The sequence below is a fragment of the Miniopterus schreibersii genome, assembly GCF_964146895.1.
Source record: "Miniopterus schreibersii genome assembly, chromosome: 2".
Classification (NCBI taxonomy): Eukaryota; Metazoa; Chordata; class Mammalia; order Chiroptera; family Miniopteridae; genus Miniopterus; species Miniopterus schreibersii.
This window is the reverse complement of record NC_138102.1, coordinates 162,333,534-162,349,962: the sequence shown is the minus strand read 5'-3', so window position 1 is coordinate 162,349,962 and position 16,429 is coordinate 162,333,534. Positions and strand designations below refer to the sequence as shown.

Below are 16,429 nucleotides of genomic sequence, written 5' to 3'. Positions count from 1 at the left end.
TTCTATCTTTGCCCCCCTTCCCCAGTTGAGTGAGTGGACCCACCACTTGCAAGACCAGCACTTCTTATTGTCAGCCCAAGAACATCCAAGTAGATGTGAAGCTCTCTCTGCTCATAGAGGCCCTGGGCCCTGGGCCCTGCAGTTGTGTGTCAGGGGGAGTCCTCAGGCATGTCCACATTTCATAAGCTCCATAGTCCCAACTAAAACTCTCTACTGGGAACCCAGTCCTGTTTTAGTCTCAACAAACGTTTATTGAGTCGTTAACTGTGTACCATGTTAACCTATATTATATGTAAGGGAAACAAAAATGAACAAGCCTCTTCCCAGGAGATTCCTTAGACAACAAGCAAAGAATTTCAATAAAAGTTTTAGATGCTCTATGTTCTAGACTGGAGTGGAGAGCGAGGATTGTTTTGCTGCCTTTCAACACTTTCTTTTTGATTTGTGTTGACCCTTTCCTCAGCTAGTAAACAAATTTCACCCCAATTTCATTAAGATACGGACAGGTACAAGTCAAACTGTATTCATGTTAATCACATCTGATGTCACACAGTGAGGCACTGTATGCGTGTGTTGCAAATCACGTTCATCCTTTCAGGTTATTGACAAGTTGCCCGGGCAGCCCTTAGACTATAAAGTTCCTACATCATTGATTTAAGGGGCGTTTTAAAATGCGATCAGCTGTCTTCCAGACCGTGATTAGTGCCACTCCTGAGAAGCAGAGGTTTAATATTTCATAACCGATTTCATTGCAGATTTATGTTTTCCATATTCTCTGCCTTAAAAAAAGTACAGACTTAGGCTAGAACCTGTCTTTGGAAGCATTGCCGAACAGACTTGCTGACACAACTGAATTATATAGAAAAATCTATATGCAGCACTGCCTAATTGATAGAAGTGCTCCTGTGATTAATATGTATGCTAATATCAGCTACTTGATTTTTTTTGCCTCTTCTCAATAAATAACCTCATCCCACTTATTCCCCCCCCCCCACCTCCCACTCTCCCTAGCTCCCCTCACTTTTACGGAGTCCCTCAGGTTCCAGAGCAATAGGCAGATGTGGTTAGAATCTCTCTACAGCTGCTGCTTAGCTGTGTGACGTTGTGTGATTGAAGCAGGGGAGCAAGTTGGGAAACCTTCACTGACATCCTTGTGAGAACTGATGAGGGTCTAAACTAAAACAATGGAAGTGAGAGTGGGCAGATAGGACAGTGTGAGCAGGCGGCATATAGAAGTAAAGAAGGTACGATTGGTAGGACTTGGCTGTTGATCGATTGGGTGTGGAAACTGGTTTCTAGCTTGGGTTGATAATGGGACCATTCAGTTTTTATTGTCTCCCTTCTCTAGCATTCTGTTAGCAGTGGCCCCCTATGAAACTGGCTCTGAGTGGTCCTGTGAGCTTTAGTACTTGGGCCGTGGGGTGCTTTCTTGATTGCTCCCACCTATAGAGTCTCTGCTGTACTGGATAGTCAAGATCTTGAGACAAGTGAATTCAGATAAGCAGGTTTCACTGTGTATAGAACACTTACCCTTTTCTAATGGACTCAGGGCCATCATTTGTAAACGTCAGATATTGGCTGAATTGTGCTGTTTTATGATCACCTTCAAAGCCTAAAGAGGTGCGAAGAGCCCCTACCCTGTCTTTCTACTGTGCTATTTAACTGGTCTGGCTGCTTTATTACTCTGTCTACTTATAACTTTGGGGAAAAAGTCGCTGCAGTTAAGCTGATTAAAACAACTGCCATCTCTCCTTGCTGATGTTTGCTGCCGAATTGGTTAGTGTGACCTCGCTGGTTTGCTCCTCTTGTTTTAAATACATGTATGTGTCTTTTGCACCTCAAGATGAAGGGCTGAGAGGTGTCTCTCCAGGCTTACTTGTAGAAATGTAGAATGAATGGGCTTTTGTGATATGTTTTCCTATTTAATGACACTTTTTTGTTTATCCCAGGTTCACAACTATAGTCTAGGTGGTTGAGGTTTATGACTTTCCAGTAAGTGAAATGTTAATGAGGGTTATTAACTCTCATTAGTGTCTCCTCAGAAGCAGTGACATTTTACTCATTAGTCTTGGGAAAGTCATTTTGTAGTGTGAATGGGTGTGAATCAGTGATCTAAGCCCCTGCTGGGTGAGCTGAAATAGACTAAAAAATGAGAGCCAGAGAATGGAGACCTGTATTAATGCAGTACGATTTTAAAAAGTAATCCAGTAGCTATAAACCTCGTCTTTCCCACCTTCCCCTGTAGGTAGGCTTTAAGCCAGCAGGAGGCATCCGCACTGCAAAGGATTCCCTCGCTTGGCTCTCTCTCATAAAGGAGGAGCTAGGAGATGAGTGGCTGACGCCAGAGCTCTTTCGGATAGGTGCCAGCGCTCTGCTTTCTGACATCGAGAGGCAGGTGAGTAGTAACCCATTGGCCTTGGAACAAACTGACTAGAAATGAAAAGTTGCCTATAGGGAAGTGAGAACTAGAGATGAAAACTCACCTGACTTATGTCATCATACGCAAACCTCTGCCTTCTTCCAAGCAAACCAGCCCCTGAAGTAGGCTGGAGGGAGATTTGGCTGAAGTGCATAATAGTGGGGCTTTTTAATGGAGTGTTAATTAAAATTATTAATTATTGTATAATAGTATAATTATTAATTGATATGCGTAATAATATAATAATTATTAATTAACAAAACTGCTTTTCCTCACAGATTTATCATCACGTGACTGGAAGATACGCAGCTTATCATGATCTTCCAATGTGTTAAATCCGCAACGAATGCCAGAAAAGTGTTTTTACAACGTTTAAAAATTATTTTTCAACATAATTACTAAAATTGCTTAATTAAGAAGTGGGGGAATACGTAAATTACTTTTTTCCCTTAAAATTTCTGTTAAACTTAATTCAAAGAATGAAAGAAAAATACCAACTAATCCACATGTGGTACTTATTTCAGGCACATCTGAAATGCTCTTAATGGCTAGATCTGCACTGATAATTTTGTGAAAGTTTTCTCTTAAAAACTCTTAGTACCATGTTAATGATAGCTTTGACAACATTAAATTCTAAGGAGAAAAAAAAAGTTAAAGTGCCCAAGAAACGTGCTCTAGCAAAAGAATCTGGCATCCCTGACCCACTGCTGTGCTCTCACCACTTCAGGAGTCACGGGCTTGGCACTAACTTCCCGCCATGAAAATTTACCTTTAATTTTTGCAGTGGATATGCTCTTTTATTAATTGTTTTGTTAATAAAATGTCATTGTTATATGGAACTATGGATATCATTGAATTTTTTTTAAATAAAAAAATTCCTGTAGTTTATTTTTTTAACTTTAAATTGCCACAGTACACATTGAAAAATTAATCCATGAAACATATAAAGAGGTTTTATCAATAACTTCCTGAATTCTGAATTTCTGTGGTAGAGTCCATGGGTACTTATCTCAAATAAAACACCCCCAGTACATTGATAATGAATACCACTTACATCTATATTCTGAAACTTTTAAGATTTTCTGGTATAGCAAATGGGGTAAAATAGCAGACACTAACATAGCACTTAATAAGTGCTAAACTTTTAACATATAGCAATTTATTTAATCCTTGCTTCATCTCTATAACAGTTAGGTAAGTACATTAAGGTTTTAAATGCTTACAACAATGAATACTGATATTATCATTTTCTTACACAGATGAGGGACTGAGGCACAGAGAGCTTAAGTAACTTGCCAAAGGTCGCAGAGCTTAAAGTTAACAGTTGAGAATCAAGCCCAGGCAGACAGTCTGGCTCCCGAACCTATGCAGTCACTCCAGTGTGTAACTGCCCCTCAGCACACACAGGCACAGTTCACTGTCAGCTGTGCGGAATGATGGTCTCTGTTGTAGTCTACTGGTTCCTTTGCCCGCTGAGGTCCCTCCCACCTTTACACCTCTGCCTATTTTGCTTGCTAGCACCTTTACCACATTATAGAATCTTTTTTTTTTTTCTCTTAAATGGTGATTTTTATGTAGTCTTTTCCTGCCCGAATGAATCTCCAGCTACTCATAAATGAGAAACCCTGGACTGGGAGTCAGTTATAGTTGCATCTCTCATCCGCCGGATTCTGGCCCAGCCTCTTCCTCTTTCTAGCTTTGTGACCTTGGTCCAGCCAGTTCACATCTCTGGACCTCAGATTCTTCTTCTGTAAAATAAAAGGGTTGAGGCAGGTGATATCAAGGTGCTTTCAGCCCTAAAATGACAACACCCTAAGGATAATTATAACAAAGCCAAGAAAATGTTTTATGGCTATAAAGAGAAAAAGTTTATTGTAGCAATCCAAATTAGAATTTGCCTCTCAGGAGTCAATTAGGCAAGTCCCTCAAAGCACCTAACTGTAAATGATATGACTAAAATAAGAAAGGAAAAGTAATCCCATTTCCCCCCAACACCTCAGCAGAAAGCTGGATTTTGACTTATGCCTTTGGATATGGTCAGTGGCTCTCAATGCCACATCCACCTTCATAACAGTCTGGCCCAGGTGCCCCCCAGCACAATGGTCAGTCACCTTTGGAGAAGAAACTTTGCAGAAAATAATTACATCCTATCACCTTTGAAGCTATTCCAATTTCACAGGGGTTTCTGTTTTCCTCCCATTAAACCCAGCTGGTCATCTTAGTTGATCAAGTGAACAGGCGTCATTATTTTCAATTCTGATTTATATGAGACAGCCACGGAAATTGACCTCTACGGACGATTATAGATTCACATAGGAAATTAAGACTGGTGAGTCCCTCAAACCTATCAGAGGCTGATGAGCATGGCCTGATGTGAAGGTAAATAATCTTGTATTTGGGAAGTGGACAGTTTATTCCAAGGACTGTTGGCCTCTTCATCAACAATGTCTGCACCTTACCTGGCTCTTGAAATCAAATGTAACACAGAAGACTTTAATAGGAAGACCCCAGTAAATGCTGATTGCTATGAAAACACAAGAGGAAGAGGTCATTCCTGAAGTGACTGATTTACCACAAGCAGATGTCTACTTGAGAACACAGGGAGCAGATGCTTTATGCAGTCAGAAAGTGAGTGTTGCTGTGTTGTGTTTAATGCTTCTAAGTTAGTAAAAGCAACCTCCCCAAAAATTGTCACAAATGTTCAATAAAGCTTATTAGGTTTTAAAGTTATTTAAAACAACCAGTCATAGGGGCTTAATGTGCCTTTAGGGACTATCTAGCTTCACCCATCCTTTTTTACATGGGAAGGAAAACTCAAAGTGGGAAGTCACTTATGCAAGGTGACAGAGGAAGTCAGAGCTGTGCCCAGAACCTAGATACACATCACTCCCTGAAATATTCCACAAGACATAGCCAGGGCTTTGGGATTTAACATTTCTTAATTGTTTATAAATCCTGCCGTATCTAATATGTTTGTCAGCCTGTGAACTTCAGACTTTCGAAAAACTCACTTTTGCCTCTAGGAGTCTTCTAAATGGTGTTTTGCGGAAGACGAACCATCTAAATCTAGTCCAACTGATAGTGTGGTTAATTTCATCTCTTAGACTTTCAGAATTTTTGGTGACCTCAAGAGCTGATTTTTTTTTTTTAAGGAAGTTCAATGTTTTTTGTTGTTTTTTTTAAAGATAAAAAACAGATGAGGGGGGCTTGTTTGGATTCTAGAATGTCTACAAATGGAGAGAAAATGACTATTGTAATCTCAAGACAATTTCATAATTACAGTATTGTTCCCTCATTGTGGATTATTTCAGCATTAATGGGAAGTTTAGGCAAATTAGTTTGTATGGAAAACAGCATCTGAGGAGACTTATGCAAAGCGGGAACCATTTCAAATATCTACCTGGAAGTGCATCCTCACAAGAACATGATACAGTATCTGTCCTGATGGCGCAGGGCAGTTTGCTGTGTCATACATCTGTGTCTTACGCCCAGTCTAGAAAAACCAAGTCAGTTTCTTTGGAAAAATCAGCTTGCACTTCTCATACAGAGGGAGACCAGTATTCAACTTGATCTTTTTTTTTACACAACATAAATAGAGCCAGAGTGCAGAAATGGAAAGAAGAAAAAATTCCATTAGATTGTACTTTCTAAGGAAATGAAATGTTATACCTGCCCATTTGGACACTGTGAAAAAGGTACGGGGTGAAATCAATTTCTCCAGTTGTTTTCCTGATCATGCGCAAGAGTCTTGCCTCCCAAAGGAACATATCTGTTTTATAACCACCACCAAAATGATCCTTTCCAGAAATGACCACAGGTAACATCTGGCTGATATATAAAATATGTAGTAAAAATAATCATTTTTAATTAACTAAAACCTGCTCGGGAGAGAGAGTCAGAGGAATAGCCATCTGGTCAATTCTTCTTTAATAGGACAAATGAGGATCAGGATGTTTAATGCAGTATATGTGAAATACTTAGTGACCTTACAATGAACTAAAACTTTTTTAGGAAGAACAGGGGTGAGGAGGAATCAGAATATCTAGAGAGAACAGTCATAAAGGTTGATTTTTTGTTTCTAGAAGTGCATCTTGTACTGTAAAACATAGGTAGAGGAGAAGCAGCCTAGGTCTTGTGGCATTATCTTCTATGGTTCAGTGACATATGTGTTTTAATTCATTTGAACAATAAAATGAGGTTATACTTTATTCTGGAGCTTCACAAGGATGATGAAGAGTTTTCAAAAGTCTCTATTAAATAAAGGTAAAAAGACCTGGGAGGAGATTGAAGGGTACTTGGTGTCTAATGGTCCTGGGAAAAGGTACTTCTAAATTAGAACTTAGTAACCAAGAGTCCTGTATTTCCTCTGCAGAAGAAGAAATGAGTTTATGCTACGTGTGAAGTCAGGTTAGTTCTAGGGAAAGATCCCTTAAATACCCTGAAATGTGTTGTTAAGAAGGTACATTTGGCCCGGCCAGGCGTGGCTCAGTGGTTGAGCGTCGACCTTGGATCCAGGCGATCAGGGTTCGATTCCCGGTCGGGCCACATGCCTGGGTTGCGGGCTCGATCCCCAGTCGAGGTAGCCAATCAGTAACTCTCTCATCATTGATGTTTCTATCTCTCTCCCTCTCCTTTCCTTTCTCTGGAATCAATAAAGATACATTTAAAAAAAAAGAAGGTACATTTGCACCGTAGCCGGTCTGGCTCAGTGGTTAGAGCATCGGCCCATGGACTGAAGGGTCCTGGTTCAATTCCAGCCAAGGGCACGGCCTCCATTGCAGGTTCGATCCCTGGCCTTGGGTGCATGGGGGAGGCAACCAACCGATGTATCCCTCTCACCTCTCTCTCTCTCTCCCCCCCCCTTCCACTCTCCCTGAAAAGCAATGGAAAAAATATCCCAGGTGAGGATTAGAGAGTGGTTAGTTGTGCTGCCAAAGACAGCAGTTTCCTAACTACTTTCCCAAACTAGTATATGTCAGAAATCCGGGAGAGTTTATAAAACACAGAATTCCAGACCCACCCAATTTCCAATTCAGTAAATCAGCTATGGGGCCCCAGAATTTGCATTTCCGAGAGGTTCCCAGGTGATGTTAATGCTCTGACCCGAGAACCACTGACTAGAACACTCGACGAGAAAGCCTGTACTCAACACCTAGATTTCAAAGTAAAGGCATCTTTTAGTAGTAAAACCCACCAGCTGCAGCACCTCTTAATCATGAGACTCCAGGATAAATGTGTATATTTTGTTGCTTTTCCTAGTCAAGAACAAGAGACAGAACAATGGAAGGGACATTATCCCTCAATCCCTTCACAGTAGGCAGTGAACCCGATTACACTCCGGTCTTAACAGCAAGCTTCAGAGCCTAGAATAAACATTTTAGATGAGGCTGGAATCAGTATCCACACACTCTTCCGAGGGATTTCAGCAAGCTGAGAAAGTAAGATTCAGCTGTATGTGATTTTTACCTATTGGAATGCCTTAACTTTTGGTGATTCCAGTATAATTGCACTTAAAACCAAGACCTATTTTAACAGAGCCCGTTCTTTAACGTGTTTGAAATAGATAAAATATTCTGGGGAAAGGACATTTCACAGATACTTGGTTTCTTAATTTGAAGCTACTGTGTACGTGACATTCAGGCTGAGGTGGGGGAGTGTGCGGGGGGTAACGAAAGCATTAGATCGTTGTTCTTTAAATTTCTTTTTTTTGCTTTTTAAGTGTGTGTTCTGCCAGATTATACATAGGCAGGCAAAATTCTTAGTTGCAAATAACAGAACTCCCCTCTACCTAGTTTCAAATTTCTTTTGAAAGAGTATCGAGTATCTTACAGAATCGCTGGGCACAGAGGCAGCCCCTAGGAATAACACCCAGACCCCTCTTCAGAGCTGCTCCAGTGAGGACAGTGCTACCACCTCTGGGCACCTGGTACCCAAACCTGTGCCTTTGCCGCCCTGGAAAGCCGGAGCCCTCGTTCATCACAGTGGCCAGAGATGGATCCCTCCACTGCTGTCCTGGGTAACAGACTCCTGTGTCGTCGCCTGTTCTGTTGGAGCCTAAGTCACATGCCTCTACTCTAGCTGTAAAGGAAGCTGGGAAAGCACATTTGGCCTTCTGGGGGGAAGCGCCCATAGTAATCATGACAGGTGTCAACTACAACACACCAGTGTGGTACTGCTACTAGAGAGATGGCCCATACTTGGTGGTAGGAAAGGACTCACTGCCCCTCGGCTGTATTTCCACTTCCAGTGAGTCTCTAAAGCTGAACTCTACACTCACCCCTTGTCTCTTGGTTCCATACAATGGGTCTAGAGAAGTCCCATGAAGTCTTTACACTTACTCTCACCAGCAATACATGACAGTGCACCTTCCCCCAAATACATAAATTTCTCTATCTCTAGACAGCTATCTGTTTTCTTCCTACCAGGAATAATGATAAAATTAGTTTTTTTTCCCACTTCCTCCCCCTCATCTTCCTCCCAAACTTATGTTATTCTTGATGATTATATATCATACTCTTTAGACTTTGAAATGTACTTATAGCTCTATTACATGATTTATCAGCTTCAATAATCTTTCCTCTGCTCTACCGGATGAGAAAATCAGCATGTTGACATCGCCCCCACCATCTGTCCTCCTCTCCTCCAGACCTCTGCTATATTATTATTTCTACATCATTAGAGTTTATAACATGTAATTTTGTTCTGTGACCATGATGTCCGCAATCATTTTAGTCCTACAGTTAAATGAAGTCAATACTTAGGACCAGAACTCCATTTCTCTCTTTGCTTTTTCAAAGTTTGGTCTATAGTCGTTTCTACAGGGCAGGCTTGGGATATATTTCCTGAGTTTTCACAAGCTCAAAAAATATTTATTTTCATTATATTTTAATGCCTATTTGGCTGTGTACAGTTCTTGGATCACACACTTCATTTCCTGAGGACTTTTTTCTGTTGCTCCAATGTCTTCTAACATTGACCATTGCTGTGGAAAGTAACATTCAGAGTTAAACTTTTTGCCTCGATGCACAACAGTTTTTTTTTATTTCCTTTCAATTCTAGTAACTTTACTAAAACATGATTTAGGGTTGAATGTTTTGTATCAATTTTTCCTGGAGTTCAGTGTGCCCTCTCAATCTATAGAGTTATGACTTACGATTCTGGAAAGTTATTTGAAGTGTATCTTTACTTTTTTCATATTTTATTATTTTTTCTCTCTTCTTCAGGGTACCATAGGTTATTTGGGTAATTGCATATGGTAAGGTCTTTTTCATCTGTTTCTTCTAGCTATTCGTTTTTCTAATTCTTTTGAATTCCTTTTTTCTACTTCATTAATTGCACTCTTTTTATTATTCTTGATTTCCGCTATGTCATTCTTCATTTCTGACTGGTCATTTTTCATAGTTTCCATATCTTTTTTTCATGCTGTGGAGCATCCTTACATTCAGTATTCTGAACTCCGTATCTGAGAGATTGCTTATCTCCATTTCATTTAGCTCTTTTTCTGGAGATTTCTCTTGTTCTTTCACTTGGGGCTTGTTTTTTGGTCTCCCCATTTTGGCTACTTTTTTGGGTTTGTTTTCAAGTGTTAGGTAGATCTGCTAGGACTCAGTCTTTTTGGAGGGTCTTTGGTACAGGCCAATGTCAGAGGCAGTTTGTGACTGGCCTGAGTACCCTGTTTGGAGTTATCAGCAACCCTAGGCTTGAGGTCTCCACTGCTGGGGCTGGGTGCATTTGGACGGGACCAAGACGCACACCAAAGTCTGTTTTTCTAAAGCCCAGGTCCTGAAGCAGATCAGACAAAGACTCAAAGTACTCTGAGGTCTGCCTCTGCTGCAGACTAATTAATCTGATTCCCTTAATGAGCTCAGGCTGTAGAAGCTCCATAGGGTGGGGCGGCTGGTTGTTATCAGTCTCTTAACAAGCCTCAGGCTGTAGAAACTCCTCTGGGCAGGGCGAGAGGCTTTCCTGCTAGGTGGGGAAACTTTGCCGCCCGCAAAGATGTCCTCCACAGTCTAGGGGAATGGCTCTGCACAGGAATCCAGACGGGCATCCTGACCTCACTCTCCAGAGCCCAGAACCCTAGACTCTCCCCACACAGCTCCAGTCTACTCCACTCCCCCTCCGCTGGAGCCCAAGGTGAGTGGCTGCACACGAAACGTTGGCTCTTTAAGAGGGTGCCAGCATTTCCAGCCTTCTCTCCCTGGCAGACAGAACCCCGGCTGCTTTTCACAGCCAGATGTTATGTGGGCACCTCTCTCAGTTCTGGTGATCTGGGCTGGGAAGCCCAGCCTGGGGTTTAGGCCCCAGAGTCCTCAGTGGGAACCCCCACAGCTGAGATCTCCCTTGGGACCTTCAGCTGCTACCTGCGGGAGCCCAGCCAGCCCTCTCCTGTCCGCAGTTCCTACCAGTCTCTGTGCGGCCTCCACTTTTCCCCCTTGGTTATGAGGGTGCCTCCAGCTCGTCTGCCGTTGGTTTTCAGGATGGTTTTTCTGTTTTAGCTGTAAATCTGGATTGGTCCCGGGAGAGTGTCAGTGTAGCTTCCACTCCGTCGCCGCCGCCTTGGATCGCTCCAAGCTCTTGTATATTTGATATGAGCTCTTGCTTTATAGATGTGGTAGCTTTGTTAGGTCTTTTTTAATTTATGGCCGTATGTTTGGCTTAAGTTGTTATCTGCTCTATGGAAACATTTTTTCTAGTAAGCATTCTTTGTCTTCCATTTTATTTCTGTTTATTTCCTCCCTTATTTTCTTGTAGTAGCTTTGCATAGACGATATGAGTTTTTTCTCGATCAGCTACTGGCAGGAGATTTGTGTGGGAGAGATGCTGTGTCCATGTCCTAGGTCAGCAGGAATTCTTACTATTCACAGACAGACACATAGTTCCTTATGACACAGATTGTGTGTTTGAATTATGTTGGCCTCAATTACCCCTCGTTACCAGAGGTCAATGGCTTTAGGGCTACTCACATTGCATTTCTGTTCTCTCGCCTGCCTCAACAACAGGCTCTTTCCTGCAAATATGGGGTCGCTGTGTGATTTTTCTTCTTGCTATAACTCCTCTACTTCTCTTTGATGCCAAACTGGGTCCCGGGAAACTCCTGCTGCCAGTCTATGCACCTGTCCCTGTTGATCCATGGAAGTGATGGGTCCACCTTCCTAGCGCATGCCACCTACTTTGATCCGCTGACTTTTTCTGAAGCCAAGGATTTAGAATTTGTATAAATGTTACTTTCGAATAGAAAGAGTTGTTCATTGTGTTTAGGATGAATATGAATTCTGGTTCACTTTGAGATTAGTAGTAGAAACAACAGCAACTCTCAAACTGAAAGTGCTGAGAAATGCGGTTGAAGCTGCAGTGCCTGGGGCGTCTGGCATGGTTCATAGCTCACCCTCAGATAAAACATCTTTCCCACTGGAATATGAAGGGGAAATAAGGAAAATGGAACTTGCAAAGTGCCTGGCATGAAGAAGCTGTTCAAAAAGTTCCAGTTATTCTTTCTACTACCATCATGACACTAGGAAAAAAAAGAGGTAGACAGTCAGCCGTGTAAAAATATACTATTTTGGTAATACAGATCCACTATTTTTATGAGTATAAATATGCTTCTCCTGCTCCAGTTCCTCCCACTGGGCATCCTGGGAGCCCATCCGTGTCTAAGCAGCATCAGAAAAGAGGATTCAAAATCAGCAGCTGTTTCTCTCTCTCCTCACTTAACAGTAACGACTGGTTTCTATCCTTTAAATGATTCTTATAATAAGATTATTGCCTTGTGTCCTTTTATAATTCTTTTATTGGACGTCAGTTTTTTGGGGGGCGGTACAAAGATGGGGAAGGGGTCTTTACCAGGTAGTGTCAGTCTTATAAAGCAGGACTGGCAGAGAGGTTTCTTACCTGGAGCTTTGTGAGTCTGGGGCTTAAGAGTGGAGAGAAGTCTGAGTCAGCAAAGAGGCTCTAAATGTGGGTTTTCCTATGGGGTGGGCCTAGGACAGATTTTAAACAAGGAGGTCACAGAAGAAACCAGGGCAGGTGGCCAATGGGTGGCCTAAGACAGAGGTGTGGTTGGCCTGTGCATTCTCCCTTCATCATGATGACACTGTGCCTAGAACTTTAAAATGACAGGGACAGAGCATATAGTCTTGTATTCAGTCTACCTGTTTGCACTGCCTTGATGTCGTCTCTGAGCGGGAACTCTGATAGGTAAACCTGTTCTAACTGCTTTAAACCCCTTAAAATATCCAACATAGTACCTTAAAGAGAGTAGGTGCTCCAGATTAATTTGTTAAATTAATTTAAACAACACTTATTACTCTAGATAAATATAAGGAAGGTATGATTATAAAATAAGACTGATCCCCAAGATCAGCACAAAAAAAATCATTGGCATCCAGGTGGACAAAATACAGCTTTGCTAGTGAATGGAATTCCTAAATAAATGCATGATTCATATTTTCAGAGGAGTTTTTCATAAAATTACCACACCTTGAGTTTAATGCATTTTAACTTGAGGGGACAATGATACATTATATCAATGGTTTCTATAATTTCAGACGTAAGACTTGTTGGATGAGTTGGATGTATGAAAAATGGTTTGGGAAAACAATTTTTATTCATTAAGTTGTTTGTTTTGATAGATTTTTTTTTAAAGCACATATTTTTTAAGGTGATGTTTATTTTGTGTTTTGAGTGGCAGCAAAAATAATTGCATGTTTGAAATCTTTGAAATATGTTTTAATGCTTTTTAAATGACTTAAGAGCAAATGTGCCAAGTTTACCCACTGCTTAAGCCATACGTGGTTGGAAGTTAGCTTCACTTTCTAAGCTTTGGGAACTATTTTATATGTTGTTTGATTATACCTTTGAGACTGTGTCAGTGTCTGTACCTGGTGGAGTGATTAGAACATTTAACACACCTACAGCAAGTTTTTTGCAAAGAAGAGATATTACAGTTCTGTAAATGCTTGATTTGAGCTCTGAAAAATGGACATATATATATTTAAATATAATAAATTATGCAAGCATGGTCTTATAATAGGATTTCATTGGTAGACTCAACATGTATATGTGTGGTGTATATCCTGAGAATTAGTTTTCAAAAAGACTGCTTTTCTAATTTAAAAATCTTTTCAATTTAATGAAACAAGGTATTTAAAAGGATTTGGCTAAGTCTATACATTTCAGATTCAAGACTAGTCTCCAGCATTTCTTATTAAATGTATATTTTAAGTTACTGGGAATTCATGGAATTGTAGAATTTTTTGAACACATATTTGCTGGCACTACTTAGTAATTCATACCTTACTGTACACTTAGTATGTGGTGGGCACTGTTCTGAGTGCTTTATATGTATGAACTATTTAATCCTTACAACATACCTCTGAGCTAGGTACAATTATTATTTTACAGATGAGTTGATGGAGGCAGAGACATGGGAAGTGACTTAAGGTCACATATATAGCTGAGATTAGAGGCTCGTTAGTTACTCTTGGCTTCAGCATCTGTACTTTTAACTACTATGACAGATGATGTGCCAGGCAGGTTGGTAAAATGCAGCCTTTGTGCCATAATTCCAAGAAAGGAAGCTTATCGACTTTCAGGGGGTAAAAACAGATCCCCAGTGGTCATTTAACCATACTGCCAATGGCCAGTCTGCTGGCTGCCATGGATATGGGGGAAATAGCAATGCAGTGGAATCTCTATAATGAGCTGTTCGGGGACAGAAACAGTGCCCTCCTTATAGGTTAAACAAGTTATATTAGGCTTTTATTATATTTACTGCTGGGTCTTAGGATCTGGGATTTGGCCCATGTTGTTTCCAAATCCTTATATAATGAACTGTGTTACCGTAGGTTTTACCATTATAGCTATAAATACAAAACACACGAATGCACAAAGGCATCCTCCCAAATATAAAATTACTAAGGAAATGGGAAGGATGACAATGAATCATTAGGTTTGGGGGATAATTACTTGGGAAACTGGTATGGTTAGATCTTGAGAGCAGCCTGGAAATACTTCAGGGCATCGTGAAAGTCGAGTACAGGTTTGTGAGGGTCAAGTGATGTAGACAGATTTCAGATGGCGCAGTGACATGCGTAAACTGTTTCACAGAAGGGCGCCTGTGTGCTTAGTGCTTCCAAATTTGTTAACAGGATAAATGTAGCGGATAAAAATCTGAGAGCCGTATCCGAGATGCTGTCATAGATATCGTTACCCCCCGTTTCTGAAGGCAGAAGTAATTCTTGTTTGTATTTGTATCCACTGTACCTTGCATGTACTAGTCACTATCACTTACTGAATTTATTTATAGGTATAAAGATGTTATGTACGCAGAGGGAGAAAGTTGTGTCAGGAAGTTAAATAAAGCTGCATGCAATAGATAATGTTCGAGGATGACTAGGGGTTCTGTAGGCAGAAAATGTTGGCATTTGTAACTCTCAGACTTGTCTGCATCGAACCTCCAGCAATTCTTCAATTACAGTTCAGGTTTTCCTGCCCAGCACTGGTTCCCACGGTGTTTTCTGCTTGTGCGTCTTTGCTCTCGTAGGCCATGCCTCTATTTGCCCACCTTTCCCATCTTGGGGGCAGCAGTTTAGCCTGGGTCCTCCCCTCTCCCCTGATCCAGGAAGAGGTGTTGATTTTTCAGTCTCTTCAGTTTTTACTCATTAAGATGCAGGGGCCACTTCCAAGCTTCTTTCATGTGGAACCAGAAACCAGAAGTGGAAAGTTTGTTGTTGTTGTTTTTAAAATAAGAATGAATGCTTTAAAATTTGTCTAAAATCTCCATTAGTAGATTAAAAAATACATGAAGAAATCCATACAGGTTAGTGGTCTATAACCAGTTTGTACCTATGTCAATTTCTTGGTCTTGCTAATGTACTCCAGTTAATGTAAGACATCTCAATGCAGGAACCTTGATGAAGGGTGCATTCTGTACTAGATTTTACAACTTACGAATCTATAACTATTTCAAATAAAGTTGTGGGTTTTTTTTAAAGTAAAAGACTAGGAAAAAACATTTGCAACCGCAGCTTGTGGTTCCCTCTGCTGGGACTGCTGGGTGTGTTTGGACAGGACCAAGATGCCCACCAAGGTCTGCTTTTCCAAGCCCTGGGTCTAGAAGCAGATCAGGCAAAGACTCAAAGCAGCCAGAGGCTGATTGTTAATCAGTCTCTTAATGAGCCTCAGCCAGTGGACACTCCACAGGGTGAGGTGAGAAGTTTTGCAACTGGGTGAGGCAATTGCTTCCCACCCCACCCCCCAGGCAAAATCTGCTTGGGTGGTAAATCCTGCCTGAGAAAGATGCCTCTTGCCTATGGGGGAATAACTCAGCACAGGAATCCAGATGGCTGCCCTCTGAGCGCTACCCCCTGAGCCAGCAGCCCTGGATTCTCCCCACACAGCTCCAGTCCACTCTGCCCCCTCCGTGGAGCCCAAGGTGAGTGGCTGCACAAGAAACTCTGTGCATTGGCCCTTCAAGGGGGTGCCTGCAGTTCCAGCCGTCTCTCCCAGGCAGACAGAAACCCGGCTGCTTTTCACAGCCAGATGTTATGTGGGCACCTGTCCCAGTTCTGGTGCCCTGGGCTGGGGAGCCCAGCCTGGGGTTTAGGCCCCAGAGTCCTCAGTGGGAACCGCCACAGCTGAGATCTCCCTCAGGACCTTCAGCTGCTGCCTGTGGGAGCCCAGCAGCCCTCTCGCGGCCCCACGCTTCCTCCCAGTCTCCATGTGGCCTCCACTTTTCCTCCTTGGTTATGAGGGTGTTCTCCATCTCATCTGCAGCTGCAGTTGATTATTCAGGGTGGTTTTTCTATATTTTAGTTGTAATCCCAATTTGGTCCTGGGAGAGCGTCAGTGGAGCTTCCACTGAATCTGCTGCCATCTTAGAATTGCAATTTATTTTTTTGATTGCCTAACATCTTCACCAACCTTTGGTAATGTCAATCTTTTCACTTTTACCCATTCAACTGAGTGTGCTGTTATCTCACTGTGGTTTAATTTGCATTTTCTCTGGTG

General features: G+C 41.6%; 1 protein-coding gene across 1 annotated transcript in view; it reads left to right on the top strand.

Annotated features, from left to right (window-relative positions):
• The window catches only part of DERA (deoxyribose-phosphate aldolase), an 83,087-nt gene extending 79,829 nt beyond the window's left edge, over positions 1 to 3,258 (top strand). The window contains exons 8-9 of the mRNA XM_081129746.1: positions 2,246 to 2,395; positions 2,698 to 3,258. Of these exons, the coding sequence (XP_080985872.1) occupies positions 2,246 to 2,395; positions 2,698 to 2,754 (207 nt within the window). The 3' untranslated portion in view covers positions 2,755 to 3,258. The remainder of the gene's footprint in view (positions 1 to 2,245; positions 2,396 to 2,697) is intronic.
• Positions 3,259 to 16,429: the final 13,171 nt, after the last annotated feature.